This window comes from Equus caballus, chromosome 1 (genome assembly GCF_041296265.1).
Source record: "Equus caballus isolate H_3958 breed thoroughbred chromosome 1, TB-T2T, whole genome shotgun sequence".
NCBI lineage: Eukaryota > Metazoa > Chordata > Mammalia > Perissodactyla > Equidae > Equus > Equus caballus.
In genome coordinates this window covers 165,994,034-166,021,425 of record NC_091684.1, presented here as the reverse complement: position 1 = coordinate 166,021,425, position 27,392 = coordinate 165,994,034, and the positions used below count along the sequence as shown (strand labels likewise).

General features: G+C 35.1%; 1 protein-coding gene across 1 annotated transcript in view; it reads right to left on the bottom strand.

The window, feature by feature from the left end:
- Window positions 1–27,392, bottom strand: part of AQR (aquarius intron-binding spliceosomal factor) — a 95,825-nt gene that overhangs the window by 7,842 nt on the left and 60,591 nt on the right. The window contains exons 23-32 of the mRNA XM_023620552.2: window positions 26,043–26,153; window positions 23,404–23,513; window positions 20,715–20,850; window positions 18,618–18,827; window positions 16,659–16,796; window positions 12,232–12,303; window positions 10,958–11,145; window positions 10,101–10,272; window positions 7,950–8,120; window positions 4,650–4,735 (exon numbers count right to left, since the gene is read on the bottom strand). Of these exons, the coding sequence (XP_023476320.1) occupies window positions 4,650–4,735; window positions 7,950–8,120; window positions 10,101–10,272; window positions 10,958–11,145; window positions 12,232–12,303; window positions 16,659–16,796; window positions 18,618–18,827; window positions 20,715–20,850; window positions 23,404–23,513; window positions 26,043–26,153 (1,394 nt within the window). The remainder of the gene's footprint in view (window positions 1–4,649; window positions 4,736–7,949; window positions 8,121–10,100; window positions 10,273–10,957; window positions 11,146–12,231; window positions 12,304–16,658; window positions 16,797–18,617; window positions 18,828–20,714; window positions 20,851–23,403; window positions 23,514–26,042; window positions 26,154–27,392) is intronic.

Sequence of the window (27,392 nt, the reverse complement as noted above, 5' to 3'; positions counted from 1 at the left end):
ACAGCATTTTATTTTTACATATTCCATTAAATATTCCAGTTAGGCTGCAACGATAAAAAGGTAAGCTTCTTAAAAACTCAATAAACATTAAGTTAATGTATGCTATGTGATTAGTAAACTAAGTAAAAAGTGAATGCTTTATTACTAACCTCTATAGCTTTCTTGCGGGGCAGAGGGAATCACAAAATAACCAGGGCTCTGATTAAAAAAGGTTTAAGTAGCTCTATTAGTATCACGGTACGGTTCAGTTGTCAGTCACCACCACTGAGTCAATCTGAACCAACCCTTCCTCCACTTCTTCACCTACCAAATTCCCCCGGCTCTGTCAAGGTCAAATTTTATTTCCTAGACAACTCTCACCACACTGTTTTATACTTTTCAAGTTTTTTTTTTTTTTTGAGGAAGATTAGCCCTGAGCTAACTACTGCCAATCCTCCTCTTTTTGCTGAGGAAGACTAGCCCTGAGCTAACATCCGTGCCCATCTTCCTCTACTTTATATGTGGGACGCCTACCACAGCATGGCATGCCAAGTGGTGCCATGTCCACACCCGGGCTCTGAACCGTGAACGCTGCGCCGCCAAGAATCAGGAGGTGCGCACTTAACTGCTGTGCCACCGGGCCAGCCCCTGTTTTATACTTATTTATAAAATAATTACAAATATGCACAGAAATACAGCAAGATGGTATAACATAATAATGCCATGTCTTATTCATGTATTTAATCTAGTACCTCGGCTCAGTGCCTAGCCTATAATAAGCACTCAATGTTCACATAAACAGTAATAAAAATGGCTAAATTGAATGATCCAACTATATACATGTAGCTTACTCTCTGATGAATTACGTCAGTTTTCTTTATCTTTTAAAAAGAATATACATTTTTAAAACTTTATTTGAATCAAACAAATTTATAAAAGAGGGCTACATATTAAGTCTAATTGGAACTCATTATTAGTGAGGATGTCTTCTAGAGAGAAAAGATAATTTTGGTTTTTGGTTTCAAATACAGAGGACAGTTTGTTTTCTTGAGATGCTGTTAGATGCTATTTAAATTTGTGAGTATTCTATGAAAAAGACAACTTTCATGAATAATAATAAAGTCTGGTAAAATCACCCCTAATCCTGGAAAGAAAGTTCAACTGTTACAAAGATCATATAATGACCTGACAGAGAACCAAGAATTGGAATATTTACCACATGGCTTTTCTTTGTCTCTGCATAATGCAAGATATTTCCAGAATATCTCTAAGTCAGCCCCATTGTCTATGGCGTTTTATGATAGAGACCAGATAGAGACCTAGTTTCCCTTATCAGGAGGCACTGTGTGACATCAGTACATACCAGTTCCATTCATGGAGTGGGGGGAGGAGAGGTAGATATCTACTCCCCCAAAAAACTAAGAGATGTTCATTTAGGTAGAAGGAGAAAACATACCCCTCACAGTAGCTTTCTGAGGAATTTCTACACTTGTAACACACTGGATTCATGAAGGAAACATTATCTTTTAGGTTTCTGAAACTCAAATTGTTTTTTATTTTCTGTATATTTCCTTAGAACCCAAGGGGTCATGCTCCAGGTGGGTGGTTCCAACACTGGTAACTGGATGTACAATGCTAGAAATACTTAGCATGAGTTCTCACACAAATATAATAAAGGAAATTATGGTTAAAACAATGTTGTCAGGGAAAAAAGAGGTGGGTGGCAGAAGGAGGTGATCTAAACTGTTTTTTTCACGGTAATCATGGTATTATAATGTTCAGTTCTCCTCTTCACATCCAGAAGGCTCTATCTATAGGTGGAACACAGATATAGTGCTACTGCGTGATACTGAACAAGTTCCCATGCGGAAACTTTTCCCCACAGCCCTCAGTGCCATAGTGCATGGAGGGAGCTTTCCAAGTTTGATCTCCACTGTACATGAGGAGAGTTAGACTAAAGACTTCTGCAGATTCAAATGTAGGTATCTTCCAACAATATGTTTCATGTCTCTCCCACTGGACTCTACACAATATGAGGGTAGAGATCACGAATGTTAGATTTACTACTGTATACCCTGAACTCTGTACAATGCCAAATAATAGATGGATCTAAAAATACTGGTTAAATGAATGACCAAACACTATGAACATAACAAACCACCAAGCAAAAAAAGTAAAGGGTGTCAGCAGGAGTAGACAGGGTTCCTTGGAGCTGTATCTCAAACCCAGGGCAAAGGGCATTACCACCTTCTTTCACAGTCCCCAAAAGACGGGTGGACAGAAACAGCACTGTTAAACAACAAGCCATCACTCTGACAGAACCCTTATGAGGAAACAACACAGCAAAGTTACAGTGTCACTCTTTGCTCCGAACAAGTCACAGGCATTTCTACTGGTACCCAGGCTATTCAAATCAGGTGGTGACGAGAACAATGAATGCTGGGAAAGGGACTGGAAATGTCTCACTACTCTGGCTTCTAAACAGCTCCACAGCTTTCTAAAACAGATCTCTGGAACTAAAGCTGAATAGTCTGTCTCCTACACAATTACCTGATTAGTCTACCCTGAATGAAAAAAGATGTGCGTAAAAGAAATCAGGCAGGTGCTTGGAAAACAGTTTAGCAGTTCCTTAAAGGGTTAAACACAGAGTTACCACATGACCCAGCAATTCCACTCCTAGGTCTACAACCAAGAGAAAGGAAAACATATGTCTACACAAAAACTTGTACATGAATGTTCATAGCAGTATTATTCATAATAGCCACAAAGTGGAAACAACTCAAATATCCATCGACTGATGAATGGATAAACAAAATGTGATATATCCACACAAGGAAATATTATTCAGCAATAAAAAGAAATGAAACACTGATACACACTACAATGTGGATGAACCTTGAACACATTAGCCAAGCAATTCCACTTATACATCTAGAATAGGCAAATCTACAAAAATTTAGTGTCTAGAATAGGTAAATCTACAAAGACAGGGAGTAGAATGGTGGCTGCCAAGGTCTTTGGGGAGAGTAGGGGCAGTGACTGCTGTTAAGTACAGTTTCTTTTTGGGGTGATGAGGATGTTCTAAAATCGTGAAGATGGCTGCAGAACTCTATGAATATACTAAAAATCATCAAACTATACACTTAAAGTATGTGAATTGTATAGTACATGAATCATAGCTCAATAAAGCTATGATTAAAAAGGAAAATATGGAAAGAAGTAGGTTTCCTTGGTCTCTTTCAACTTGAGAAACAAAATAATTTCCCATTTATTGGAAAAGGAAAGATACGAAAGATTATTTCTACAAAACAAAATATTCTATAAAGAGTTTGAGAAAATTCTAACTAAGATGCCTAAGATATCTGGGTAATTAGAAGCACCAATGATAGTTAAATTGACATTTTCCCTGTATGCTTTAACGACACCAGTACCATAACCAGCACCCCCCGAGCCCACCCCATGAAGAAGCTGGACTTTCAAAAGCAAATTTTGGCAAATACAAAGAAGACTGATTTATTTGGATAAAGGTTGTTGTTGCTTAGAAAATTTCAGTATGTGAGACAATACTGAAGTCAGGTTTTTTTTTAACCCTTTACTTATAAGCATTTTATCATCAGTTTTTTTTTTAAGTTTCTACAAAAGTGAGGCAAAGAATACTACAGAACTATACTACTGGGAATCTGAAAAGATAAAGCACTACAGAGTAAAAAAAAAAGGTGGGGAGGGGAAGAAGCAGTATGCATGCATTCATACTGTGAGTTTTTGAGAGATTTTAATTATGTAAATCATCATGATGCCCCATTCAGACAGCAGCTATAAATCTCAATGTGGAAAAGGAACTGATTTTTAGAAAAGTTAGTTTCCAAATACATGCTTGACAAATAAATAAGCAAAAGTAAACTATTTTAGAATGCTGTAGTCTTCAAACAATTTCTCGAAACATTACATCTTTGCTTACTCTTATGTAAAAGTGATCAATCTAATGGAACATGATCATTGGGCTAAGCTCCAAATGGATCTTGACTTAATGACAACATTATGAGAGCTCGGATAATTTTCTTTTTATATCCACCAAATAAAATAATAAAATGAACTCTCCTTATAGTTTTGCTAAGTGAGTCATATGAGATGAAGGTTTATATAAAACTAAACGGCTGCTTTGTAATAAGAAGATATTATTCCCATAAATCTCTAGCACATAAATACATCGCAATAAATGATAAAAATAGATTATTGTTTGTTTTGACATTTCTTAATCCTGAGAGAACAAATGGTTCCTTTATCCTCTAACACTGAAGCTGAAAGACTGTGTGGGAAAAAGTCAGAAATCCTATGCAGTAAAAAACTCATTCTGTAGAGACTTTTTCCCACTTAACTTCCTTTAATTTCTGACATTGTTTCCAACAGATATAGGAAACATAAACTAAGATTTTATGATAAAATGCTATCTCTGAATGTTACTAAAGAGTAAAAAAGTTAAAATTACTAAAACATTTAAGATTCAAAAAATTTAGAAGCAATGGTTAACTATACAAAGGATCTGATGTTACATTCCAAAAAAAAGCACCAAAAGTTGCCATAACAATTAATTATACTTAAAAAGTTTAAAACTACTTAGCCACAAAAGCAGAGATAATTCAATAATATTATGAACATTTTTCCTTACGTACCTCAGATGGCCCACTGCCCTGGTTCGTACTAGAGAAAGAAGAATATAATCATTCTGTTGACCTTGAAATCTGTCAACGGTTGTTACCTAGGAAGTAAAAATGGGAAATATGGTATATTTTCAAAAGCACAATAAGACTCTACAGAGATCATTTGAATAATGTGCTAGAAATAAAAATCTTACCCTTAAAATAATCAATCCTAAACGAAACATGAACACACACTTGGAAGTGAAAGAACAAGTTAATGAACACTATGAAATAAACCACAGTAACCGGATTAGGCTATGTCCATGTGTCGTTCACACTTACAGCACTCATCTTTACCCCTGCTGATAAGTGAATAACGATCTCCGGAATTAACAGTCTTCCCCTACTGGACTACTGAACTCCATGAAAGCAGGGACTGTGTTTAGCTTACCACCTGGTATCCCACCCAGTTTGATGCCCAGCAATATAACTTAGTATGCTCACTTATTATTGAACATATTCCTCGTTCTCATCTATAGTGTTCCTCTATCAAAAAATAAACAAGGTCTCAGTCTAATAATAGCACTCAGACATTTATCATTAATCAAACAAAAAGCTGAAATGCTTATCCTGTACAAACTGTAATTCATGGTGCCTACCTTTAGGAAATTAACAAAACATTTCTTTCATATCAACTCCAGAGGTATAATTTACATACAGTAAGAGACACTCATTTTAAGTGCACTATTTTATAAATTTTAAAAATGTATATCCCATATAACCACCAGCACAATCAAAATATCCATCACCTCAGGCCCCCTTGTCATCAACTCTGTATCCTCAGCCCTAGGCAACCACTAATCTGCTTTCAGTCACTATAGATTATTTTTCGCCAGCTCCAGAATTCCATAAAAATGGAATAATAAAGTTCGTACTCTTTTTTGTCTGGCTTCTTTCACTCAGCATAATGTTTCTGAGATTCATCCATGTGTTGTGTACATTAGAAGTTCATACCTTTTTACTGTTGAATAGTATTCCACTGACCAGATACACCACAATTTGTTTATCCATTCACCTGTTTGTGGCATTTGGGCTGTCTCTAGTTTGGGAGTAATTTGAATACAATTGCAATGAATATTCATGTATAAATTCAAGTATAAATAAATTTTTGTGTACATATGTTTTCATTGCTCTTGGATAAATATCTAGGAGTGAAATTGCTAAGTTGTATGGTAAGTGTATGTTTAACTTTATAAGAAACTGGAAAACTGTTTTCCATAGTTGCTGTACTACTTTACACATTCACTGGCAATGTTCCAGTTCCAGAGTTCCAGTTGCTCCACATCCTTGCCAACACTTGGTATACTGTCAATCTTTATAATTTTGGCCATTCTATTGGGGGTTTAGTGGTTCCTCACTGTAGTTCTAATTTGCATTTCCCTGACAACTGACGATGATAAGCATTTTTTCATGTGCTTACTGACCACTCACATGTCTTCTTGTTGAAGTGTCTGTTCAATTCATTTGCCAATTTTGTATTGGGTTGTCTTTATCAAATAATGACTTTTATAGTTCTTATATTCTGGATGTAAGTGTTTTGTTCTTCTGTGTGGATGTTAGACCTGGAAATTCTGTTGCCATCCTGACCACGCGGAAAGCTTGTCTGAGAACTCTGCTCACAGACTGAGAATGGCAGAGCAGAGGGATGAAATGAACCTTGGTCTTTGATGACATCATTGGGTCGTTCTGTAACCCAACTCTGGAGCCACTCTACTTTTACCTTGTTATGAGAGAGAGTAAATTTCCTTATTATTTGAGTTAAGTTTTTCTGGTACTTATAAATAAATGGATTCAGATCCTGAGGTCCTTCTATTTCTAAACTCTGTATTTCAAAGTCACTAGTTTCTCATTTTCACTCTGCATATCTCTTAAGGAGTGTTCCTTAGTGTCTATTCTACCCCATATTCTTTTCAATTTTGTCTCCATTTCTACGATTTTGTTTTCTTTTCTTCCAGTTCACATTTCATCTCTTCTTGAGTTTTTCAATTTCTCTGCTTTGTACTCTTCCCTCACTGAAATGGTTACTTTAGTAATAAGTATTGTAAAATTCATAGCCCAATGTGTACTCAAAATTTTCATCTGTTTCAGGCCAACATGTTTTCTGGAGCATGTATCTTGTCAATTAGTATGTTATGATGTTCTTTCCCTCATTTTTTCCCTATATAAATCAAGCTTGTGCTAGTTTCCTTTCCCCAACTATTTCATCATTGAATGTGTGGGTTTCTTAGCTTAGCTACATGCAAGAGATTAAGCTGAGGTGACCAGCTAAATTGTTTTCTAAAGGCTGGATGGTTTTCACCAGAGAAGGTTCTCTTTTCCTCTGCTACTATAGACAGTCTATTTCTTGTAAATATAGCTCACCTGTAGGCTTCTTTGAACCAATCTGGGACCAGGAAGGCTTCTGCTCACCCCAATTCCTGCATCCATTGTTGAATAGCAGGGATGTGGCTCCTATACTTCAGAGCATGCCACTCACCTTCAGAAAGTGTGCTTTTGCTAGCATTTCAAGACTGGTCCCCTAAATTCTCTTCTTCCCACATTTCCGTCCTGATAGTCACCTGATCTATGTCATCTCATTAAAAATAGAGTTTATCTTCACCTCCCCCCATTTTCCTCTTACTTTTGGATGATTTCCAAGAAAAGGTGAAAGAGCTTCTATACAGCTATGTTCACAACCAAAGTCCTAATTTCATCATTACTAAGATTATATTTGTTTTCTTATTCTTTCTAACTTTCAACCTTTTATTGATAAAATCAAGCATCTTCATTTTTATATGATATTACTCCATCATATCACAAAAATAATAAAAACGTATAAAAAAAATCCTAAGGTCTGAATGCACTTTATAATTTTCCTTTATCCTCGAGAAAAAACACCCCTCTACAGATAGACAATAAGACGTGGTACAAATTATTCCTTTAAAACAAAAAAAAATTACTACAATTCCTATTTCTACAGTAACAGTATATAAATAATGTAATTTTGTTACCTACCATTTTACCAATAAAGCCTTAGAAACATTTATTTCTGATTACTATCAACAAAAATCTTCAATGTAGTAGTTGAGACAGAAGTTCATAGCAAACCAATAACACTGTCAGACAGGATTGCCAGAGAATTATTTGTAATTCCTATTATTCCACTTTCTCACAACTTAAAAGAAGATAGCAAAGAGACAAAGTAGAACAACATAAAGAACTGAGAATAAATATAAATCTTTTCCATCTTGTCAACATCAAGAATGAGAGAATATATTATATTCATAAAATTACCTTATTTGGTCTTCCAATCAATGGATTGCTCCCACATCGTCTATTGATGATGTCACGAATAAGATGCTTTTGCCCATTATATGTTGTTAGAATACTGATCTTGTCAGCAGGGTAACCAAGTAAACACATGTACATAAAAAGTGCCACTACATATTCTGCCTCTCCAAGGTTCTGTAATGCAAACATAATCAGATTGTGCATGTATTTTCTTTTGTTTCAATTTTATACAGAAAATGGTTAACCAGCACAATTAGTTCATTTATCACACCTCAAGAAATGAAGAGGTAATAACTGGACAAGTGAACACCTTTCATAAAACATGAGGAATAACCTTACCCTAGGTTAACACTAATAAATAAAAATAGAATAATTTTTGCTAATTATTTCCCTTTGACATTTACAATATACAAAACAATCATAAAATAAAAGTTACCCACTCAAAGGCTTAATATTTCTGGGACCACAACAATCACAATATAGATCAATAATATTCTGCTACCAGTGTACTGCAACTATAGTTATGGAAAGAAATATTAACATGAAGGAGCAAGCTAACTATCTCAGAAGCCAGTAGAAAATCCAGTCTAATAGCATATACAACTAAGTACTGTAGTCGACTCTCAATTTTCACACAACATGTTTTCTTCTTCCTCATACTTAGTATTTTTTGTGTGTTTTGTGTTTGTACTCTTACTGATGGTTGCCACCTTTACCAGACCACTTCAAGTGGGAGAAGGATACGGCCTCACACTGGTCAGTCTGGCTTACTGTGATGCTAGAGATTCTGTTTAAAGATTGGTGGGAAGAAGCTTAAAACCAAGGCTTAACTGAACTTGAAAGTGAGAAAGCATAGATGAGGCTATTCAGTCCAGTGCAGGAGAGACTAAACTGAAAGTAATAAGTGAGAGAAGAAAGTCAAATGAGAACATAAACATAACATGAAAATCAAAAAAGAAAGACAAGTGGCTGGATTTCATGTAAATGCAATAGGAAAATTACAGGAAGACCTTCAAAAAAAATCATTTATATTCTGGTGACACTCACACAGCTAGACTTCTCTCTTCATTTAAATTTTCTAGTTCTTTGGAAGACAGGAGGGAAAAAAAGCCACATGACTGTAAATCTTTTCATTTTCCATATTAATAGCAAACTACATTTATCATTCAGCATCAGCTCTAACACAGATAAAGTAACAAATCAATAGTGTATTTGCTGCCAGATCTTTTTGTGCAGATTATCTGTATATATTTCCATATGTATGTTTTGCTATTCCTTTTTAAAAATAAGTGGGACACTATAGATATACTTTGCAACCTGATTTTTCTCATTTAACATGGCATAAACATTTTCCCTATCATACTTAGTGGCTATTCAGTATTTCATTATATGGAATAGGTAATAATGTAATTAATTACTACTGATAAGACATTAGGTTATTTCTCATTTCCAAAATAACATGTAGTAAAAGAAAAAGATGTGATGAACATTTTCGCAAAAAGTCTTTACAAATTTGCCCAATTTTTTTAGGACAAATTCCTAGAAGTAAGAACATGGCTTTTAACACATTCTGACAATCTGTCCACCAAATTACTTCCCTACTAGCATTGCATGACTACAGAATTTCCCCAAACCTACCCCAACAGAGTATTATCAGAGATGAAAATATGTTCCAGTGATTTACATTTGCTACAAATCTATACCTTTTTTCTGTGAATTGCATATTCTTGTCCTTATTGTATTTTCTGTTGACTTTTTTTAAAAAAGTGATTTATAAGAAATGTGACATACTCAGACTTCAACCCATTATTTGTTACCTTTTGAAAATAATCACTATTTATTTAGTCACTAATCACTCAAATTAATCACTATTTTTATGATTTTTGCTTTTGGTAATGAGCTTAAAAAGACCTTTCTCACCCCAACATTATATATTCACCAATGTTTTCTTCTTTCTATTATGCCTATAGTTTCCCTTCTTTGATGCATCTATCTTTAATCCATCTGAAATGGAATTTTTTGTGTTGTGTGTGGAGTGGGGATCTAACTTTCCTTTATTCAACAGCTAGCCAAATGGTTCAGTATCACTGATTTAGGTAGCAATTCAGCCAGGCAAAGGCAAAATAATCTTAGAAGTTTCCCGTTTTTTCTTACCTGATAAAAGTAAGGATTAGGTTCAGATTCTCCCACTCCCTGAAAATCTTCAACATTAATGAGCTGGAAGTCGTAGAGCAAGCCAGCATTTGCGGTACTGAACTCCGGCAAGAGCTGCACGTGGGGTAGGTTCCCTAGATTCTTGTATCGCCAGTTGTAGAGGTTGCACAAGCTTCCCAAGACAAGTCCCCCCCAAAAGAGGAAATATTAGCAATGTAAATCCCTTTGGATATACATGGGGGGGGGCCTAAGGAACTGTGCTCTTCCTTTTAATTTTCATGTTACACATTTTGTGTTCATCCTTTTAGCAGTAATGCTTTTACAACCTTTGCCTCTCTACTTCAAGTAACCAAATCAGAAGACTGATGATATTACAGAAACGACAGCTCTACTGTATTCTCTGAGGTAAGTGCTGTCTTTACTCCTGAAATTTAAAAAATCACGGAAGAGTGTATAAATTGAGTAAAATTTTGAGGCAACTATAAGATGGGGCCTGGACACCTTATGAAATGAGTAAGAACTGGTGTGTTCTCCTCTTGTTCATCTTTTGCTTTAGACTTCAAAATGACATTAACTGTATATCTTTTGGGGGCAGGAAGAAAGGGGAAGGGACAGTGAAAAGAAGCACTTAATTTATAAGTCATTTAAATTAATCTCAGTGAATAAAGTGAAGACAACAATATGGTCAATTCATATCCCATACCAAAGGCAATAAAGGTGCTTTCAGATATGTAGATGGTAAGTTCCTGGATAGCAGGGCATGCTAAGAGTTTATACAGAAAATGTTATCAAATTCTTGGATCACAGAACTGATGTCCTCAAACAGGAGTAATCCTCCCGGGACCCGTCCCCTTTACCTTGCTCTGGCTCTCCCTTGGGCATCAAGATCCACAGTAGGAACTCCAACTCGGACAAAGCGAGTGAAGAGAGACTGCTCCATGTTTGAATACTTCTGAAAGGCCATGTTCTTAATGACTGGAGGTAACTGGTGATGATCACCAATCATAATCCATCGTTTCAGTCGGCTAAAACCATCCTGAGGATTCTAGAAACGATGAGTGAGGTAACGGCAAAATACTGTAATTAATATATTATCCTGTTAGTCTCCAATTTATTGCACAATATTCTTGCTATTCACAAAACAGTTTTATTTGCTTACTAATTCTTGATATTTACTAGTTCCACTGAGAGGAATCTGGTAAATTTATAGAATGACTTATGAACCGAGTATGGGTACCATCGCTCTTGGCTGATAGTGTGTGAGAGAGGATGGAGGGATTGAGGTGGCAAGCATGGAATTACCTTGCTTTAACAGGTAGGGTAATGAAAATGGCCTGGGAAGCTTAGGTCAGTATGAGGCAAAGAGTGGAAAGAAAGAAACAGATGCCGAAGCAGGGAAATGGAAAGATACCAAAGTAAAGAGCTTGTATCACAATTATACTGAGAGCCAGTCCTGAATCCCCCCAAAGCAGTAAAAATTATACCTTCTTTAATTTCCCACAGTACTCCTTCAATTTCCCACTCTACATGTCTCCTTGTTCTTTGAAACACATCCTGATAAAATACATTCCAAGTCCCAAATAAACTGGCTAATAAGACAACCTTTGGAACCCAATTTACTTATAAATTAGAGCAGTCTCTATTCTTAAATTGGGAATTCCACATTTGTTTTTAATGCTTCCATAGTAAAGACTATTGCACAATAAGAAAACATTCTTAAACATCATCATTTAGCAAAAAATTTGGGCAAAAAAATAAAAGCAATGTACCCAGTGAACATCAAAAACAATTCTAGAAACAACTCTAACAAAAGAAATGAAAAAATAACTCATCTTCCCTCCAAACTGCATGACAATGTAATTTTCTTGATTAAAATTACTAAGTCTTGTCAAAACTTAGAGATAAACTATGAATTTTTAAATAGTGCTTCTGGAAACAATTCAAACTAACAAATAACCAGTGAATAGATTAAAGGAAGTTTATAGGCTTAAAATAGAATACCAAATAGAATGAAGTTAAGGAGAATATATAATTATGACAATTAGCACCCCAAAACTGTGTAGCTTTCTGATGTTGCCCCCCTGGAATTCTTAAAGATCTACTTTCTTTACCTCAGATCTCAGTATCTTACCTGTAGAAGAAGAGGTATAAAAGTTTCTATCTCCAGAATCTGAGCAGCCTCTTCCATTAAAATGTTGTCATACTGGCAAAAGGAGAAAAAGAAATCTTTTCAAAAAGACAGCTTCAAAGTCAAATAACTACCACCATAACTGTAACCACCATCCAAAAAATACCAAATAATACAGATAAAAATGACAACACACAAATTATTTAAACAGAAACTTCATGATCTTATTTATCATTATGCCCCTGTTTCTCTAATTCTAGTCTTTAACCTCAGGGAAGCCCCCTAAATATACAACTGTACATCAAGGAGACTTCATATATCATTTCTGGGATTGCAATATCAATTTAGTTATTTTCAATTCACTTCTTTAAGTTCTATATAAGCCAGGCAATTTATGATTATATATGAGGTCATTTCTCATATATAATTGGTATTCTTACCCTAGGTAGTATTTTGGGTAATTTTTTTTACTTATGAATCCTACCTAACACTCAACAATCCCCTTCTGTTTCACCTTCGGCATTCAATCTGTCATCAAAGCATGCCAATTTTGCCTTCAAAACTCCGTCCTGAATCTATTCATCATTCTCATTTCTACTACAACCACCACCACTCTAGTCCAGGCCACTACTCTGACTACTGCCAGCAATCTCATCACTAGCCCCTCCCTTTCCTGTTTTGCCTCCTCTAAACCACTGATACAACAGTCATCAGATATGTCACCTCCTGGTTTTAAACACTGCACTGACTTCCAACGATCTCAGGAAAAAAAGTCTCTTAACATGGTCTGCCAGAAATGTATTAACTAGGACCTACATTCAATCTGGCCCCTGCTTTTCTTTCCTACTTTTGGTCATCTTTCTCCTTACTCACTAAGCTTCAACCATGTTGACCTATTTCATTTTTTCAGAAATGGGAAAACTATTCCTGCCTCAGGCTCTCTGCACATGCTATTCTCTCCTCACTTTTTGTCTCCTTGGCTCTTTCTCATTCTTAAAGTATCAGTTCAAAAACCACTTTATCCAGGCCTTCTCTGACCTCCCAAGCTAAAACAAGTTTCACAGTGCCCTGTTTCTTTGTCTCACAGCACATCACAATTTGTAATTCTGTGTAGAGTCATGTATTGCTTAACAACAGGGATACATTCTGAGAAATGTGTCAACACGCAATTTTGTCATTGTGTGGACATCATAGAGGGTACTCACACAAACTGAGATGGTATAGCCTATTAAACACCTAGACTACAGGGTATTAATCTTATGGGACTACCGGTGTATACGTGGTCCATTGCTGACCAAAACATTGTTATGTGGCACATGACTGTATTTACTTATTTGACGCCTGTATCTTCCCACTGTAACCACAGGCCTACTAGGACTAGTTCACTGACCCCCTCTTATCAACAGACTAGTTAAGAGTTGTATTTCAGGAACTGACAGTGATCCCTTGTCCAGTTCATGCTGGCTGAGACCACCAACCCACCAAGTGGACCTGTGCAAATGCCTGACTGGTGAGCCTTTTGACATCAAGGGGCCGAAAACTCCACCCTCAGACCACGCTAATGCCACCATTTTGTGAACATGCATCCTATGCAGAGCCACGACGCTTGACTATGCTTGCACATCATCAATTCCCTCACTTCCCCTCCCCTCCAATCATCTATGTCCACACTTCAGATTGCCTCGCCCTTTTATCCCAGAAATTTTGCCCCAAGCCCTGGAGAGGGGAGACAGGTTTGAGAGCTTTCGCCTTGTCTCCCTGCAGGTCAGCCTCTCAACAAAGCCTTTTCTTTTCTCAAAAACTGATGCTGTAATAATTGGCTTTTTATGAGCACTGGGCAAGAGAACCCCATCTTTGTGTGGTAACACCACTAACCCAGTTTCCAGTAATGTGAGGAGCTGCACATTTCTAAAATAATGACCATGCAGGTCTTTCTCCAACATAAGGAAATTTCATTCTTTCTTTAATGATTACTTCTCTTCTATATGCCAATTCTCTTCTAGATCCATTATCAACGTGTTTTATCTGACCCCTCCAGTTCTAACTCTGATTACTACTTAGTTTGATACCCTATTCCTTGTTTTATATGTAAAACACTTTCTTGGAGAATCTCACTAAGTATAAATTACAGTTCCTTTGTTCTCTGTTTTTAAAGATTTTTCCCCTTATTTTGTTTTCTAGGCAGGTGGAAGGTAGGAGGATTATATTTACTCTTAAATTAACTCTCCTCTTTTAAACTAATTGTTCATATATCTTGTAATTTCTGTAGTACTCATTTTTACCAAAATGTGGTTGTAGGTGTATTTGTCCAAGACCTGTAGCTGAGCTGGATTTCCATTGGATATGATGAAAGTTAAGGTTCGATTCTGCACTGTGCCTCAATGAAACTACCTGAGGAGTTAAGCATGTGGATGGGCATCTTCTCTAGCTCTATCTGATGCTGAACATCCCTATTACAATGACTAATTAAGTCACCCTGGTGGGAGTTGAGGAGGAGGAGGAGTTCAAAGAGCCACATTTTCTCAGAAGTCCCTGCATGGACTCGCAGGATAATAGACATGGGCAAAATAGAGTGGGAGCAGCTCAAAGAAGACACTTTAAGGAGCCTCCTTTCTGAAAAACAACTCCGAAAATCTGATGCAATTTAACTTAAAAAATATATCTATAGATTTTGCTCTTTTTTTTGTGAGGAAGATTGGTCCTGAGCTAACATCTGCTGCCAATCATACTCTATTTTATGTGGGACGCCGCCCCAGCATAGCTTGACGAGCAGTGCTAGGTCTGCACCCAGGATCTGAACCTACAACCCTGGGCAACCGAAGTAGAGTGTGTGAACTTAACCTCTACACCACTGGGATGGCCCCAGATTCTGCTTTTTAAAAAAGATTTTAATTACAAAACAAAATTATGATATAACTATATTGGGAGTGTTAAGGAAGGAAAAAGGGCATGAATGTGCATACATGTCTCCTTGGGGACAGCAAGAGAGTCAAAGACAATGCCTAAAGTGGAAATTTAACATTCTTTATTGATACAGATAAGAAGGACAAAGGAAATTCTAAAAGAGTTGAAAGACTGGATTATTGGAGAGCACCAGGGGACTAGTGGATTACCTTTTTTTATGTTAAGTAGATTATAAGATTTTTAACATCTTAAATCAAATGCATGTATAAGTTTGATAAAAGTAACATCTCAAAATATATAAAAATATAAAAAATCTAAGGGATACTATCAGCACTCAACACTATCTTTAGATGTATAGCACAATATAAGTAAAGAAAATGATTAATGAAAATGTGATAAGCTAGGAGTAATTTTTTTAGAATAAGCATGTGAAAAGTTACATGAAAGCATAAAATGCTAATTATGATTTTATAATTTCCCCTTATTATTAAACTCATATAATTTAATATAAAATTCAAAGTATATTTTATATGTCAGCCCCAAGAACAAAATATATGGGTGAGAAATTCTCACTAATAAATGTGCAAAGGGTAAGTTCACACCACTAGGATAAGTTCACACTACCTTTTAATAAATGATCGTTATTTGTCCTACCTTGCAGCTAAGGAACCTTTCATCCGAAATAACAACAATTCTATCACCTTGAATTTATTTAGCACCTATCTGTCGGTGAGCTCATAATGTTTAAAAATTGTCAGTTACTTTCAGCAATAACAAAAGCTTTGCTAACTTTGAATTCAAACCAGTACAAGAGTCCTATTTTAAACAACAGAAAAACCAGTTGCAGGGAAGTTAAATGATTTGCACTGAAATCAGAGTTTAGGTCAATATCACTAACAAAGTCACAAAGAGTCTACAAATTAAAATCTACTGCTCAATTATTACATTGCAACTTCAACTGAGTCACAGGGTAACAGGCTATCATGCCTTTAGCTCTTGGGTCTTTATCTTACGATGAAGTCATTTTAATATCACATCTTACAGTCTAAATAAGAATATTCCATACCCTCACATGGAAAGCTTTTCATTTACTGAATGAACAAATACCTGGGAGTGGATGTGTGCTTAAAACATGAACAGTTCAAGTGTATAGATGTCTAATAGGTGAAAAACACGGTCAAACGTTATTTTTGTAGCTTTTAGTTCTGTTTGGCGATTTTTAAACACTGAAAATAAATTAATCTACCTTAAGTATGAGAACTTGGTTAGACAATCATATGCTTATAATGTTACTTAATGCACATATTACTGATAACTAGATTTAAAAAAATTAGAGTTAGAGTTCACTAATCATATACACATGGGAGGCTATCATCACTTTTTAAAAAAGACATTTTTAAGTAATGATAAATGCGAACTTCAATAAGAGGTGAAATAAATAGCCTAAGTTAAAAAAAAAGAAAAAAGAAACAAAAAACTAACAGCTGAAAAGATGATGAATTAGGAACTAAAATATAGGTCTTTACCTTGAAACCTAACTTGACTAAATCATGTCGTTTTAAGGCAGCATGAGTACAGGTCATAGCAATGATTTTGGCTTCTTTCACCAAAAGGTATTTAGATCTGTCCAGTCCACTTCGAAGTAGTTCAGAGGCTCTGAATTCCTGTGGGGGAAGTAGGAAGTAATGAGAGACTATTTTAGGAAAATAAACATAGTTTATGAATACATTCATACAATCCAATTACTTAGACTTAATTCCTGAGAAATTAATATAAATAAATCATAAACTAAGCCTAAGGAATCATAGTTCTGTTCATTATTAGTTAGATACTAGTTGAGTTCAAATAATAGCTGATGTTCAAACTACAATTTGAACTGTTTTTTGTATAAGCTAAAATATTTACAATATCAACAAGCACATTGAATAAAATATCAATCACCATTGTACCTATAACTGCTTAAGGTCCTTCCAGGAAAATGGAAGGTATTTCAAGTATTCATAACAAAAGGAATTTAATACAGGGGACTGGTTACACAGATGACAGAGGAACAGAAAAGCCAGACAGGGAATGGTGAAGTAGTCCAGAGACTAGCAATAGCAGGAAGTTAGAATTATTCCTAGGCTAACAAGGATAAAGGGAGGAGACAATGATATCAGAGCCCAGGGACTGGGGTACCAGAATAAGCTGGAACCACAGTGGGCCAGGCCAGCAGAATTGAGCCACAGAAGAGACGAAACCCAAGGTAGAAAGAGATGGTGGAGAAATATCCTGGCTTCTCTCTTTCTTCTATTTCTGCCATATTTCTCGTGGCTAAACCCAGCCAGAAGTCAGCTGATAAGGGAAGCCAGGAAATTAAACCTCCAAGGATCAGCCCTAACCTGGACCATGGCAGAAGATCCCCCAAAGGGCGGAGTAGGGGGATGGACAATAGATGGATGACAGGAGGAGCAAACAAGCCAAAGCAGTGCACCTAATATCAAACTTTATCAAATCTGAACATTATGTCATACTTACTTCAGACCTTTTTAGTACTTTTGTTTTGTTTTTTAAATAATTAAAATGTATGTCCTTCTCCTCACTGGCTCCCCAGACAGCTAGTATTACAAATTATATGTTTTTATCCTTTTACTTTCTGTTTATGTAATCATAAAAATACTATAATATTGCTTTGTAGGTTTAAAAATTTTATTATTCTATATATTTCTTATTCTGTCTCTACCATCCATCTATCCATCCATTTATCCATACATCTATCCATCCACTTACCCATACCTTGCATTAACATTTACTGAACAATGACTATGTGCCAGATACTCTTCTAGGAAGTAAGAATATAATTATATCTAAAAAATGAGAAAGACAAAAGAGATAAAGCTTCTGCCCTTTTACCTAGAGTAATCCCAAACCTTCCTAATGAAAAATCTGAGCCAGAATGTGATCCCTTTACAGGACTGCTGTACTCTTCCAATGATGTTTTCCATAAGGAATTTTTGAGAAAACTAGGAAATATCCCAGGGATCCCTAGGTTCCAGACATATTCTTCTCTACCCCCTTTGTAGAGTGGTGATTCTTAATTCACTTTAATAATCAGGATCAATCATCCTAACACAGTGACTCTACTTTTTACCTACTGGTCAAGAGGCATGAAGAACTCAGAAGGGCCACAAGGCAAGCTCAAATTCCAATTCAAAGAACCATTGTTGAATCTCCTGATGGAAGCATTCCTTTCTTAAATACTAACACTTTTACACCAGAAAAGCCAGAATAATGGGGATTCAATTCGTATCTTAATTTTTACTTAGTTCTTGAACTAGAACTATAAATGTTTTCAATAATCTCACTTAAAAGTAACAATCTGGCTTGTCAGATTTGAATATTCGATGTATAATAGTAGCTTCTATGTACTTCATTTACAAAAAAAAATCCAAACAACTAAACTTAAAACCTTTAAAGGAAAGTTAAAAGAACTTGAGAATCGTTACCTCAAGCTGAGTAAAGATTTTCTTAATATGCCTGAAACATCCTTCAGCAATTTCCATGTCTTCTTCATAAGATCGGCCTTTAAAAATGGGTTGAGGGGCATTTGCAAAGTATTCATGAAAAGGGAAGAAAGTGGAGACTTCCGTAACATCTGGCAATGTATTACTTTTATTTTTCACTTTGCTGATATACTCTTCCCAACGAGACATTACCTATAAGAAAAAGGAACTTGAGGTTAACTTTGCCAGTAAATTACTAAGCTTTAAATAGTATTACAAAAAAAGAAATCTAGTAAAAGTAAGATCTGCTAGGTAAGAGAAAAGAAAAGCAATCTTTGACCCAACAGGACTCTTTCTTATCTAAGACACTGACAGATTATCCTTCTCTCATAAAAGTAACCTTTAAGATTGTAAAAAAAAAAAAAAAAAAAAAGGCTCCCCAGTGAAAAATGTAAAACCAGGAAAGAACCTCAGTATCATCTCATGGGACTTTATCTCAGACATTTCAGATTCTGCATGTATACTCAAGACAGTTTATTAATGATGCTTTAAAAAAAACTCTCTGGACAAAAAAATCCCTTATTTTTTCATTATTCTCAGTTTCTTTCCATATATGGTAAGTCTAGCTTCAGTAGCTTTTAAATCAATTTGGCACTTGTCAACCCTTCTCCTAGACTCTTATAATTTTCCCAATTCTCTTTAGTACATTTATAAAGAACTTCTGGTTAAGCTGAGTGTATATTTGAAAGCTCATTTTATGCCTTCTGTGATGCAGTTCAATTACATCCTGGTATAATGTTGACTATCCTCTACCATGCAATTCCTACTGAATTTCAATTTTATTAATTCTTCTAGGTCTTTTGCTGTTGCAACTTTAGTGTTTCTCAAAATGTGGTCCTTAGGCAGAATATCTGAGAAGTTAAATAAAAACGTAGATTCCTGGATGCCACCTCCTACTATAAGAGAATCTCTGGGGACGGAGCTTGAGAATTTCCTTTTTAAACAACTTTCCCAATGTGATATTTACATGCTGAAAATTGTTGATCTACACTGCGAAGTCTCAAGTTCATACTTACCAAATTTATTAAACTTCCACAATTTATAGATTATTCCTTCTATTTTTAAAAGTAGTTCTCATTGAGAGCCTAGTGATCTTTATTTTGTGCCAAATATGCATTTAAGCATGATCTTTACTCCATTATTCAAAGTTCTAAACAGTCTGAGTCTAATGCAGACTACTTCGCAAGACAATGCATATCTTCCCTGTTTCACAAGAAACCATGAAATCTGCTCATTGTGAATGGACTCAACTGATTTGTGTATCTACTTATAATGAGCATAAACACATTCTTTCATATATATTTTAAATATCAATGTTATAATTTATACCTAAAATATACAAATAGCATTAGTACAAGGAGACTAGTTACACAAAAATCTTCATTATTTGATTATGCCTTAATCTACTTAAAATGATTAGTAAACCAAGTGACTATTAAAGTTTATTTTTACTCATTCTATTTGGCTTTCTATTTCTCATTGGTTTTCAAAAATACCCCTAAAATTAGCCCTAACAAAAGCAAAAGCACATCTCTAAATTTAAGTCAAAAGAATTTTTAACTTTGAAATTAATGTTAAAACATTAATTTGTTTCTGAAAATTTGAAAGAAGAGTATGTTTTTCTTTATTAGTTGTTAATATGCATAGTAAAAATAAGTTACAGAATTGTACTTTGTTACCACTGGGTAGCTGGAATATTTAGTTATATTTTTATAGCAATGAAAAAACGAAAAGAGAGAGAGAGACTAGAAACTTTGTTAACAGCAAGAAAGAAAAAAGAAGAAAAAATTTAAAAAAATACCAACATTGGCCTTTCACTGAATGAGTCATCAAGCTAAGTTATTTTATTTTGCAAAGAAAATTGAACTTAACAGGAAACACAAACATTTAACATTCACAAATACAGCTGTGGCAACAGCATATGTTTTAACCTACTCAACAAAAAAATAAGCTTTCAAGAAGAATCTCAAGAACTCATCCAGTTTCCAACAGAAGATCATATTATAATGAAGTATGATTTAAAAACTCTTCATCTCTTACCTGATATAAGAAGAAATAGCCTGCAGTTTCACAAGTATATGAAGCATCTCCTGGAACCCCCAGACTCTTTTGCAATCGTTTGACTTCTTCTAAAAGCTCTATTCTTCGAGCCAGGACATAATTAACTCTTCCATACCTAGAAATTTCAATTAAGCAAAAAGGCAAAATTACGTAATGAAGAGACTGTTAGAGAAACTGACAGCAAAATATTCGAGAAAATCATAATAGAAACTACGAATGGCTAAACAGAAAAAAAAAAAAAACCCAGTAGAAAACATAGTGTATATTTAACTATAAGTGGAAGTTCTTGGGTTATTTCATACCACAGGTACTTAAAGTGTTACCTACAGATCAGTGCTAATCTGCAAATGTGTTACTGGTCTGTGAGGAAGGAAAATCAACTCCATCACTAAATACACTACTCAGTTCAGCTATCTTCCCCTCCCCGCCCCCCCCGCAATAACAAGACCCTCACAAGGAAAGAAACAGTACATTGCATGCTGGTGCTAGTTGATCTCATCACAGACCAAGAACATATAGTTTACAGGTTGGTTGCTTTGAATAGCACTGTTTCACACTAAAGGCTTTGAAAAGTAATTTAAAATATATTTGATCATTCTTTGTCATCCCAGCATGTGGACTGGCACCCGAACCTAGTAGGTTCATAAATATTTGCTGAATGAGTAAGAAAACTGAAATTTAGAGGGTACCTGGCCCAAAGATATGTAGTTAAGAAAAAAAAGTAGTGAAACCAGAATTGGACCCCAAATTCTACACATCTACTCTTTCCACCATAACAAAGTAACTCCTACAACACTTTCACACTAAAAGAGGATTAAAATAGTGTAAACATGCTGTTCTCATGCTCAAAGTTTCGACAAAGGAAAAAGTCACGTTCCCACCTACTCCATAGTTCAGAGATTCACCTCTGAGGCAGCAAAGGATGATCAAGAATAAAAAAGAGATAGAAGACATTGTCTATGTTTTTATGAATTTTCTAACTTAGAAGGATATAAACATTATAGCAAATAATTTTTTCCTGTTTGCTTATCTACAGTTTGAAACTTTTTCTACAATGAACACTTTGGTAATGAGAAAAAAATCGGGATGCTTATAAAGAGTCTATAATCAAATGCCAAAATTCCTGTGCTATAATATTAAATTTAAAAAGCAATATACAATGGAACTCTAAGTAATATATGCTCAATTATTCAGTAAATCTGCACTAAAAAGAGTCAATTAATTTTAAAAACCAATGTACACAATTATAATAGCATGATTACAGCTGATTATTGAAAAAAGACTAACAAAAACTTGTTTGGGAGTAGAAGAATTATAGACGATCACTCCCTCTCTAACATCTCATTAGATTTAAAAAATTTCTTTAGGGAAAATGGTATTACTTTTATTGTGAAACAATATACACTATTTTTCTTTTTAATTATGACAAAGGGAGAGAAACAAAAGAACATGCCCAATGGAATAAGCACACACATACGAACGAGACCTGAGGCTTGGCTTGTGTATCAGAAAGCAAAAAGTATTTCTTTCCCTAGAAACTTGGTAGTAACTGAAATCATTTTTAAAATTCTACTTTAGTTCTATTATTCTTTAAAAACTGTAAATTCTACCGCGATATAATTATAGTATTTAGCATTCCATCAGCACCTATATGTTCACTGAATTCTGGATTATGAGATTTTAGGGTCTAGCCCCCTTTTGTAAGTCAGGTTTAACACCAGGAAACACCCATGGGAAGAATTCGAGGAAGTTATCACTGGCTGATCTAAAATTAAGAATCTAGAGCCTCAAATAACTTCATGTGTGTTGTTCTTTGCCCTCTGACTTTTTAAAAGCTAACAAATGTTTGGTGAGCTCTGTAATAGAAGAACTCAAAATAGAGGCAACATAATAATTTAACACTCTTTTAACTATGATAACACTCTAGTGATGTCTATGATCAGTTTAGTCAAAGGTCATGTTCAATAGCCAAAGGCTGTATTAAATATGTGCAGCTGTTAATTATGTCTATTGTCTGAAATTATGCTTTAAAAATGGATTTAAATATAAATGAAATGAGCTATTATGAAGCAACTTTGAAGGAAAAAACCAAAATACTAACCGCAGGGGAAATGTGATTTGTAAAGTTTTAGTCACTTTACAATATGCAATATTCAACATAAAGTCCAGCTAAAGTGGCAATAAGTAACTGCAATACTACTTACAACCACAAAGCTTATGCTCTCATTAATCTTCAATTGCACTTCATTAAATGAATTGACTTCTTAATTGGTACCTAAACTATATGCAAATTAAACGTCTGGATGAAACGTGAAAGGAATCATGCAAAGTTGTGCAGTTTTAATTTGGCAACATTAAAAATTACCTCAATACACAGAAAGCAAATGGCAGTCTGCAATTTTAAAAAGATGAACAAGATAACTCCCTTCATTGAAATAACTGTATGCTTGAGGAAAAAAATGACACAAACACACAGAACTGGAACTGACAGAGATCACGACCAGACTTTTAGGTCAACCTATAGTCTGAGTAGGTGATGCTAGAACCTTTCAGAATTAAGCTGGATTTTTCATTGCTCTCTTCTCCTGGTGTTTCTTTAGTAAAGAAAAAGAGGAGAAAGCTAAAAATTCTTCGTACACCATGTCAAAACTCATCTTCGTTTCCTCACCTGCTGAAATCTTTCTCTGTCTCAAGCTCTTCTTCTCCATGACCAAGACGCAGGAGGTGGCGCTCATCAATGTCTAGAGCCATGATTTTCTCAAACAACTGGTTCAGGGCCTGGAGGATAAAACAAAAAGGATGACGGTGGTGAGTTTTAAAGAATCAGCAGGCTCCTTTGAAATAACAAAAACTAACCTTTAGAAGGGTAGAAAAGAACAAGCATTGCCCAGTCAGATACGAATCAAAATTGAAACGCAGAAGAAACCATCTTATATTAGGCCATTTATAATTTAAACAAAATAGTATTTTTATTGATTTCTGATATTCCTGCCTATGTATACTTGGCCAAATGAATAACTGGAAACCATAAAAATCATCTACCCATTAAATCTCTGCTTCTAATTTATGAAACGAGAAAGGCTTTGGCTCAGTTTCTATTTCCCTCAAGTAGTAACAATTACTAAAATAATTAATAACCAAGCCAAGTTTCATTTCACTCAACAGAATTTCCATCAGTTGCAGAGAACTGAAAAGTTTTTGTGATTGGAGAAGGACTCTTTCATGGTCAGTGTGTAGGGAGAAAACAAGAGGACCACAGAGCAGAAGGGCAAAGTGCATTCAATTCTTAGGCTGAAAGTCTAAAGATCTCTCTACAACAATGAGCAGAGCACTCATTTATTACAAACTATTCTGATGAAAGCCATTTAGAGGTCACGCCTTTCTACCTATGAAATGGTCAGATTTAGGTTCCTCGAATCCTAGTATTTATTATCTGAACATCTGCAGTTACAAGGTTTTGCAGAAAGGCCAAAGTTTCATGGTATGGAAAGATACACCAATGAAGACATCATACAAAAATTAGGCCCCACTCAAACATCTCTCCTAATTTACCATCAGTCTAATCCTGTCCACCAAGTCAACTTTGAGTGTCACAAACATCCAGGTTATATAATGTAAATATGGACATCCTTTGCTATCAAAATTCTAGCAACTAGAGCTCAGAAACTGAAGAGATAAATTTTCAGAAAAAATTCCACACTATCCAAACTCTTGATAGTCTCTATCCAAAATCTGAGACCCAATATATCAAACCACATGGCATTACTTACTATCCAAACCCAGGAACCATAGATTAGCAGGCAAAAAATACTTCCACATTGCAATCTCAGGAAAAACTGCAAGATTTCATCGTGAATTAGAGTGATGTTGGAGAACTGCTTGAATTATATATATGCAAATCAGATGTGGACAACAAAACAGTTGTGAAAAATCAACAATTTGATAGACATTAAGGAGGACGATTTGATTATCAAAGGATGAAGAAAGGCTCTTAGCAAACAACGAAGTCTTTGGCTATTTTTGCAAAATAATCTTCTCTATAATTGTACTATACAAGTCAATCATAAGTAGAGGATACTGCAGAAGGTCAGTATCAAGTTATAACAAAACTTACTAAGAGATACTATGTTAAAACAACAACACATGAATTATTCTTTTTTCATTCTAAGAATCTGCAAATAGGTAAAATGATTACAGATGAAATTTATTAAATAGAAGAAAATCTTCATAAAATTTGTTTCTTTTATCAGATAAAGTCTCAATCAACCCCCTCCCTTGCACAATTTTTGTATAATACGCCACCATTATAAACTTAAAAACTTCAAAGATATAAAAACATGATAAGTGAATGAAATGGATAGTATTAAGTTTAAAAACCTGTAGATTAAAAGTTGACGAATAAAAGAATTAACTGGCAGTTAGCATTCTAAAAACCCAGTACTTATTTGTAAACCAACTCTTTTAAAAAACTGGTCAACTGAAGTCACCACTGTTAATATGACCCAGAGAAAGCAAGTACTTTCAGAGGTTTAGACTACCCAAGCAAGTTTCATAACATGATTCACGATGTTCTAAGAGCTCTGTCACATTTTACATGACAGCTAATAAATGTTACTTGTTGTTTCCCATATGTATGATAGTGACAGCTTCAGAACAACTATCACCGCATACACACAGACGTAAAGATCATTTTTCAGCCATTATTCACAAGAAAGGAGTTCGTTTTGCTGTTTTAGCTGTTTATAAATGCCTTATGTATTGGACCTGAAATGTACAATAGTCCTTCCATGTAATATAGATGTTCATATGTATATTTCATAAAGATTTAAAATTCAATCCAGTATCAATATGGTTTACACTTATTCTTTTAGGAATATTCATTCTACTAGTAGAAAAATGATACTAGTAAGGGTTAATGCTTTTGGGTTCAAAGTAAAAGCTCTAAGTTAACATGGAAGATGGGTAGAAAAAAGGCAGTTTAATTCAATCCTAATATTTGACCACATACACAAATATTCTTCTTGGCTTTTCCACATTTTGATCCGCTCCATAGAAATAAAAGGTGGTTTTTATATTTTTCTCAACATAGTCTGGTCATGATCAGTGATAATCCAAGAGTAACTGAACAACAAACACTACAGTCATCAGCCTTTCCTGGTATTCTGTGTACCTGTGATCAGGCTAACATACAAGCAGAAGTTTCCATCTTTTCATGCACCCCTTGCTCCTTCTTTACCTTCCTCCAGGTCAACTTCATACATGTGTGCATGCATACACACACACACACAAACACACACACACTCTTACCTGATTGGAATGAGTAACAATCAGAGTCCTCTGCTCTGGAAAATTGTGGTAGATGTTGGATATAATTTGGACTGCCACATCTGTTTTTCCTGTACCTGGTGGGCCCACAACCTAACAAGGAGATGAACACATAATAAACTATTAAGTTATCAAATTGTTAGAAAATGGAAATTCTAAAACTGAAAGATAAAATAAATTTGAAAATTTGCTGGATGAGTTCACAGCAGAATGGACAGAAGAGTCAGTGAACTTTAGGATAGCTCAATAGAAATTACTTAACCTGAACAACAAGTAGGAAAAAAAAAGATTAAAAAACCCCAATCTATGAGGCAATGCTAAGAGGTCTAATATTCATATCATTGAAGTCCTAGAAAGACAGGAAAAAGTATACAGCATAGAAAAAGTATTTGAAGAAACAGTGGCTAAAAATTTGCCAAATTTGGCAAAAGACATAAATCTACAGATTCAAGAAGCTCAGCAAACCCCAAACAGAATAATCCCAAAGAAATCTAAGCCTAGAGACACAATAATTAAATGGTTGAAAGCTAAAAACAAAGGAAAAAACCTTAATAACAACCAGAGAAAAATGATACATTACATATAGCAAAAGGATATTATTGTAGATTTCTCATCAGAAATGATGGAAGTCAGAAGGAAGTGGAATAACAATTTTTTTTTTTTGGTGAGGAAGATCGGCCTTGAGCTAACATCCGTTACCAATCTTCCTCTTTTTGCTTGAGGAAGATAGTCCCTGAGCTAACATCTGAGCCAATCTTCCTCTATTTTGTATATGGGATGCTGCCACAGCATAGCTTGACGAGCGGTGCATAGGTCTGCACCTGGGATCTGAACCCATGAACCCCGGGCTGCCAAAGCAGAGTGTGCAAACTTAACCACTATGTCACTGGGCCAGCTCCTGGAATAATATTTTTAAAGTGTGGAAAGGAAAGAATTGCCAATGTAAAATTCTATGTCCTATGAAAATATCTTTAAAGAATGAAGGTGAATTAAAGACATTCTTACATGAAGGAAAATAAAGATAATTCATTGCTAGCAGACCTGCTCTTAAAAGTGATAAAAGAAATTCTTTTGACAGAAAGGAAATGATAACAGAGGAAACTTGAGATATCAGGAATAAAGAATAAATAGTAAATATAATAATAGACTATTCTCCTCTGGAGTTCTTTAAAATATGCCTGATGTTTGTAAGCAAAAATTCTAACATTGCCTGATGGCACTTTCAATGTATTTAGATGTAACACATATGCCAACTACAACATAAAAGGAGGAGGTAAAGGGACCTTTATGGAGACAAGGATCTTCCATTCAACTTAAGAGACAAAATACTGC